This window comes from Ceratotherium simum, chromosome 7, assembly GCF_057802395.1.
Source record: "Ceratotherium simum simum isolate JZ-2026a chromosome 7, ASM5780239v1, whole genome shotgun sequence".
Lineage (NCBI taxonomy): Eukaryota > Metazoa > Chordata > Mammalia > Perissodactyla > Rhinocerotidae > Ceratotherium > Ceratotherium simum.
In genome coordinates, this window is record NC_141906.1 from 24530314 (window position 1) to 24538390 (window position 8077).

At 36.4% G+C, this 8077-nt stretch overlaps 1 protein-coding gene across 1 annotated transcript; it reads right to left on the reverse strand.

Moving 5' to 3' along the window:
• Positions 1-5651: 5651 nt before the first annotated feature.
• On the reverse strand, positions 5652-6590 carry LOC101408854 (olfactory receptor 52E4-like). The gene has a single exon (XM_004418325.1). The coding sequence runs from the start codon at positions 6588-6590 to the stop codon at positions 5652-5654; it is 939 nt and encodes a 312-aa protein (XP_004418382.1).
• Between the last annotated feature and the right edge of the window lie 1487 nt (positions 6591-8077).

Consider the following 8077-nt stretch of genomic DNA (forward strand, 5'->3'; position numbering starts at 1 on the left):
CTTCTAGGAGTTTTATAGTTTTGTGTTTTACATTTAGGTTTGGGATACATTTTGAGTTGATTTTTGTGAGGGGTGTAAGGTCTTTGCATGTGGAAGTACCAATTTTATAAATGCTCACTGAAGAGTATATAGTAAAAAAGTTTCCCTCACCTCACAGACTTCTTTTTCCCTGGTTCCTCTTCTCAGAGACCAGCTCTGATATTAGTGTTGTTTATTTCATTTAGAGCTATTTAAGCATACTTCTTCGTCCTTCCATAGCTATCGTTATATTTATCATTACATTTCATTGACATATGATATATTGTTAAATTTTTCCCCATGTCCAGTCATCTGTGTTATCTCTAGCCTTTACTGATAAAAATGATAAAATAAAAAGTCACCCAGGTTCAAAGAGGTAAGTTCATGTCATTCCGTGGACATTTGAGGGTCACTGAGTACAGGGATTTCAGCACCTGGCACAGAACCTGCTCCATAACAAGGAATCCACAAGGGTAGGGCAATCAGTTGTTCTGTTCCTGGAACTGCTTGACACATTTAATTGGATGGATGGGTGGGTGAATGGCTGAGTGATAGTGTATAAAATATGTGGTACAGATGGAAAGTTATAAAGGAGATAAAAGACAGTTTGGTTGTATTATGAATTCTAAAGTAAGTTCCTAAGGGAAGCTTGAGAATTCTCCTCAAATATATTACGGGTAGGAGGGCAGGGTTAATTTGGCTCATTGCCTTCAGGCTGGCTGCCTAGAGATGGAGTTGGCCTCCTGCACAGTTCCATAAAAATTGGATACAGTTGAACATTGAAGGCAGATAGTTTTGGTAAAATGATGAAGTGGCGGATCAAGCCTCTGATGTATTATGTCATATAAATTGTAAGCAAAGTGTTATGGCCCTCATGAGGGGAGCAAATGAGGGTCTCTCAACTTTGAATGCTGAGGTTGCGGGACAGAATTGGGGACTAAGTTTCTGCCTTGCAGAACTGCTAGAACAGCAAGAATTAGACCCAAGTTCGGGCAGTAAAGAATTTAAATCTCTGTCTGTTCTCTCTCTTTTCCTAGTCTCTTCTCTTTCATTCCTCCTTCACGCACCTTCAGTAGATGTGATAGCCCATGTCAATAAAAATCCAGAAAGATTTCCAACTTTTTTCCACTGATCACTTTATTTTCCTATTTTGATGGACCTACTTAGCTAAGATGTGGCCTAGGATCTGGAATCCTCATCTATTTTGATCTGAACTCCTAGAGATGATGTAGAGGTCCTATCAGATACCAATATTTACTATTATGAAATTATACTAATTTACATAGGGTCATATAGGCATATGGATAGAAAAGTAGAGGAATGAGTCAAGAAACAGACCCATCTCTATACCAATACCTGATTTACAACAATAGTGTCATGAAATACAGTGTGGAAAAGATGGACTTTTAAATAAATGGTTCTGGATTAACTGGGATATTCATATAGAAAGCTTGATCCTTGTTTCACATCAGACACAAAAGTGAATTCTAGATGGATCATAGACTAAAATGTAAAGGTGAAATAATAAAGAATATTGAAGGTAACAGAGAAGAGTATCCTCATATTATTGAGTTCAGCATATATTTCATCAACAGGACACAAAGATCAATAACTTTAATGGGAAATATTAATAAATTGGACTTCGTTGAATGTGAAAACTTGAATTCCTCAAAAACCACCATGTAAAGAGTGAAAAGTCAATTCACACAGTGGGGGAAGATATTTTCAGGGCACATATCTGAGAACTAATTCATACACAGGCTACAAAAAGAACTCTTACAACTTCATAAGAAAAAGATAACCCAATTCTAAAGAAATGAGCATAGATTTTAAAATGGTGTTCCACTAAAAGGAATATCCACATGGCCAATAGTTATAGTTTTCACAGCATCATTAGTGATAAGGAAATACATATTAAAGCCACAACACATTAACATTACATACCTTGCATAATGGCAACAAATAAATACACATATCCACCCACACACATACAAAACTATTACCGCTGGTGAGAATGTGCAGCAATTGGGTTGTACATAACTAGTGAAAATGTAAAATTATATATAATCTTGGAAAAGTGGAACTTTTTACTAAAGCTAAAAACATACCCTCCCAATCACCCAGCAACCATACTCTTAGATGTTATAATTGACTGTAAATATCCCCTAAAAACCATATAGAGAAATATTTGTAACAATTTTATCAAAATAGTCAAAAATGGTATAAAACCCAAATGTCCATCCAGAAAGGATAATTAAATTTGGTACATTCATAAAATGCAATACTATACGACCATAAAAAGTAACAAACTACATCTATAACAATCACATGAATGAATCTCACAGGCATACTTTTGAGTGAAATAAGCCATAATAAAAGATGCATTTTATATAATTTAATTAATATTAAAGCCATAAAGTATCTAAGCTATAGTAGTAGATACAAAAAAATTATGAACTCTGGAAGTTACTGACTGGTAGAGGCATGAATACCTTTTCTGGGTTCTTGGTAGTGCCACATATGTTGATCTAAACAGTGGTTACACAGGTTCTGGGCTGCCCGTAAGGTATGCAGGTACTCAGACAAACTCTTCTTGTGGGGCCTCTGACTACATAAACAATTTGAATCACCCAAAATCAGCACGCCAGCACCATTCTGGTAGACTAACCTCTAGCAATCTCATAAAATGAATACTGCACCACCTAGTGGAGCAAACTGTTCTCCAGGACACTACCCTAGAATTGGGAGTATTCAAAAGGCCCTGAACAACTCTATAGGCATTATCCTTGGAGTTCTCTGGGCATCTGTTCAACACCATGGATGCAAGATATTGGGTTAGGGAGTGTCCCAAAGGAGAATGTTCTAAAGGGGTGAAATAAGGATAGAACCCACGTGGGGTACCTTGAACTTGGGGAAGGGTGGCTAGTTCCGGCTACTGGAAAGGGATTTAGAAACTTTCAAGAATGGTATTCCAAAGTACAGGACCTCACATAGTTTGTACATTCATAAAAAGCCATCAAGTGGTATGTGTAAGATTTTTTCTTACTACAAGTAATATGATAATATTTTTTGGTTAATATATTTTTTATTTTTTTTAAATTGAAATATAATTGATATAGTTTCAGGTGTTCAATATAATGATTCGATGTTTGTATATATTGTGAAATGATCGCCAGAGTAAATCTAGTTAACATCCATCACCATACATAGTTATAAATTTTTTTCTTGTGGTGAGAACTTTTAAGATTTACTCTTTTAGCAACTTTCAAATGTATAACACAATATTGTTAACTATAGTCACCATGCCTTATGTTACATTCTCATACCTTTTTTTTTATTATTTTTATTTTTTTTGTTTATTAGAATAACATTGGTTTATAACATTGTATAAATTTCAGGTGTACATCATTATACTTCTATTTCTGCATGGATTATATCATGTTCTCATGTTCACCACCCAAATACTAATCACAATCCATCACCACACACATGTGCCTAATTATCTCTTTTGCCCTCTTACCTCTCCCTTCCCCTCTGGTAACCACCAATCCAATCTCTGTCTCTATGTGTTTGTTTGTTGTTGTTATTATCTACTACTTCATGAGTGGGATCATACAGTATTTGACCTTCTCCCTCTGACTTGTTTCACTTTGCATAATACCCTCAATGTCCATCCATGAAGACTTGACTGTAAGACCTGAAACCATGAAACTTCTAGAAGAAAACATAGGGAGTACACTCTTTGACATCGGTCTTAGAAACATATTTTCAAGCACCATGTCCGACTGGGCAAGAGAAACAATAGCGAAAATAAACAAATGGGACTACATCAAACTAAAAAGCTTCTCGTACCTTTTTTATTTTATAACTGGAAGTTTGTGCCTTTTGACTCCCTTCACTCATTTCACACACACACCACCACCTCTGGCAACGACCAATCTGTTCTCTGTATCTATGAGTTCAGTTTTCTGTTTGTTTTTAGATTCCACATATAAGTGAGATCATACAGCATTTGTCTTTCTCTGACTTATTTCACTTAGCATAACGCGAGATCCATCCATGTTGTCACAAATGGCAATGTCTCCTTTTATTATGACTGAATAATATTCCACTGTATATATATACCACATCTCCTTTATCCATTCATCCATTCATGGACATTTGTGTTGCTCCCATGTCTTGGCTATTATAAATGATGCTGCAATGAACATGGAGGTGCATTTATCTTTTCAGGTTAGTATTTTCATTTCCTTTGCATAAATAACCAGAAGTGGAACTGGAGGATCATATGGTAGTTCTATTTTTAAGTTTTTGAGGAAACAGTGGCTGCACCAATTTACATTCCCACCAACGGTGCACAAGGGTTCCCTTTTCTCCACATACCCACCAACTCTTGTTATTTCTTATATTTTTGATAATAGCCACTCTAGCAGGTATGAGGTGATATCTCACTGTGGTTGTGGTTTGCATTTTCCTGATAGTTATTGATGTTGAGTACCTTTTCATGTACCTGTTGGCCATCTGTATGCCTTATTTGGAAAATAAATTTTTAAGTAAAACAATCAATTTTTAAGCACCTACTATGTGAGTAACAAGGTCTCATGAGGTAAACATTAACCAAATACATACCATTGGTCAAAAATTATAAGACATGGGTAGGATACTGAGGCTCATCTGATAAGACACAAGGAGGAAATGCAAGTTGAAAAGGGCTGGACATTATGGTGATTGATAAATGACAACTGAATGAACAACCAAAATTTGTGAATCTGAGAGTAATTTCTATATATTGTATTAGATTTGACCTGTGAGCCTGTAACTGAAATGTATAGGAATTCACCCATTTAGAGATGTTCATTCCTGAGCACCTTAAATCCCCTACCATACTGATGCTTCTATGAAGTTTTGCTTTTCTCTCTCTCTCAATAGAGATATAAATATATTTATATTTATATATGCTTTGCAGTGTTGCATACATACACATCTACAGACAGACCACTTCACTTTGAACAACAAATCACTTATGGGGAGTTCTGCATAGATATGATCACCCTGGGAAGATTCCACACAGAGTCACATTCATAGGGAAAATTTCTCCAAATTCTTCATCCATTAAGACCCTTAAAATGTTATGTACATATTTATTTTTGTATTATATATATATGACTTTTTTTCTGGCATATAATAAGTACCAATAAAATTATGGATAAAACTACTCAGCAGTAAAGAAAGGAATAAAAAATCTGTCACAATTATTAAAAACTTGTAGTCCTTGATGTAGGGATATATATAAATTTGTTAATGTGGCCAACAGAATTAACTATCTGCAAATAAAAAGAATCATTTTATTCCAAATAATGCCATCTATGAGACCTACTCTGTAGAGGTTATACAGGAAAGCATTCCTAATAAAATCTTATAACTAAGTTGTCCAAAACTTTTAGGTATGCTATAAAATTTCACAGTGACTGTTTTGACATCAATCATATTATATGTTCTAGATGGAATATCTAGGGAAATTATGAATGAAATAATACAAAGGTCAGAGTCTTTTTTCTGTTGCAAGATTCTGTAGTTGAGAAACACGTTCTCTTTTCCCTAGATTAAAATGAATATCTCTGAGAGAATTTATGTCAGTCTTTTTTCAAAAAGATGCTTGAAACTTGCTCCCTAATCTGCTTAGTCCTCACTCCATAGATGACAGGATTAAGAGCAGGTGGAACAACAACATACAAATTGGCCAGAAGAATGTGAACGTATATGGGAACATTCCTGCCAAACCGGTGGGTCATGGAGGAGAAAAAAGCTGGAGTGAAGAAAGCTAGGATAACACAGATATGGGAGCCACATGTATTAAGTGCCTTGAGTCTGGCATCTCGAGAAGGAAGGCAGAAGACAGCTTGGAGTATTCTCACATAGGAGATGACAATCAAAACCACGTCAACAAACACTATTGATATAATAATTAATCCAAATATCATGTTTACCTTTATACTGGCACAGGCCAGTCGAACAATTCCCATGTGCTCGCAATATGTGTGGGGGATTATTCGGTGTCCACAGAAGGGAAGCCTCAAGATGAGAAACACCAGAGGGATAACTAAAATGAAATCGACACCAAACACCACAACAAGGATGAGACCAATAGTTCTGTTAGTGAGAATCAGGCTGTACCGCAGAGGGTAGCAGATGGCAATGTAGCGATCAAAGGCCATGGCAACCAACACAACGGTTTCCATAGCAGTGAATATGTGAATGAAGAACATCTGAGCGACACAACCCCCAAAGCTAATTTCCCTTAAATTAAACCAGAATATGCCCAACATCTTGGGGATAGTGGATGTGGACAGGCCCAGATCAATGGAGGCTAACATAGCCAAGAAGTAAAACATGGGCCGATGAAGACTGAGTTCATTCTTGATCACAAACAGGATAGTGATGTTCCCCACAAGGGCAATCAAATATACAGAGCAAAAAGGAAACCCGATCCAAATGTGCATCTCTTCAAGGCCTGGCACTCCCAGCAGGAGGAAAGAGGAGGGGTGGAACCTGGTGTCATTTGAGGGGGGCATCCTCTCTCTGTTCTTTTATAATCACAAAGAAAACAAATAATCAAACAATTTAAGAAGTCAAACAACAACATCGCATAAAAGAATACAATAAATTTGGGGCAGTAATCAGTAGAAAATTGTGAAGGAGATTACACATCAGCCATTAAAGTATGGTTCATTCAGACATTCAAAAATATTAACAGTTCTGCTAAGCGTAGCAAACAAATCAGACAATAATCTGATTTCATAATATTATTATTTTTGGGATGAGACAGACTGTAACCAAATAAATAAAAAAATTATGTGTATATGTGTGTATATACATATATATATAAGTAGATATAAGAGATATAAGTGCTTTAAAGAAAAACAAAGCATGACAATTGGATAATGACAAAGCTGGTGTCATTTTAAATTTATCACGTGAGAAGTCTTCTCTAACAAAGTGATATTTAAACAGATCCATGAATGCAATAACGGGATGATTTAGTTTAAAGTTAATAATAAACATTAAATATGTTTAGGACATGGGATGACATTTCAACTAGATTTCTAGAAAGAAGACTCCTTTAGCCCTGTGGAGCATGAACTGGAAGTGCTGAGAATTGCTCTTCTCTGATAAGGCTGTGACAACAGGGCTTTAGGAAAGTCAGTAACTCTCTCTCTCTGGGGGGATCAGGAAGCAGGTTTGTGAGGAGCAGTAAGGAAGGAAATTGTACTTCCTTCTTACTTCATTTTCTCCTTCTTCCGTGATACACGGCTGGCGTGGTAAACTTCATGGCTTAGGGTACTTCTGCTTGAGAGGTTCTCTGAGCCTCTAGGCTACGAGAGACTCAGGTAAGATGGACAGACCAAGGAAGTATTTACAAGGGCTTTCTATTGAAATTTCTATAGAAATTTATTTAAAAAATTCTAAATATAAAATAAAATGTACCTTGTTTTAAAGCACTGTTTGATCTATACTTTTAAGAAAACTGAAATTAAGAAGAAACAAAGACTTTACCCCTTAGACAAATATTCAAATAACACGGACCTTATGCTCCTCTGTTCCTCACAGCTCCAATCCTATTTCAGGGGTTTTTGTTTCTCAGGCCTCCTGTCCCTTATTTTGGTGCCTCACTGTCTGAGCCCGGCCTTGAGTAGCACCACCTGCTTTGGCCATGACCATGAGTTTAGGATCAAACTACAACAATATTTCCCCTTCCAACTTCATTTTATTTGTCATCCCTACAAAGGAACGTTTACATCTGTGTTGCAACAGGTTTCCAATCCCCAGCCCATCTCCCACAGAACCATTAATCTCTAGGGTCTGGAGAGTTCCTCTTCCTAAAGAAAATAGTTAACCCTCCTGTGACTATATGTCTGATCTGTGGCTGCCACCTTCCATTATTAGTCTCTACTCTGACCATCCCCACAGACTCTATCCCTGAGCTTCACTTTTGGCCTAGCAGCATTAAACTCTTAAAAGATAATGACTTTGATTTATAATAACAGAAGCAAGGTAATAT

Coding starts and splice junctions, on each gene's coding strand:
- LOC101408854 (XM_004418325.1), bottom strand. CDS start 6,590: ATGCCCCCCTCAAATGACACCAGGTTCCACCCCTCCTCTTTCCTCCTG.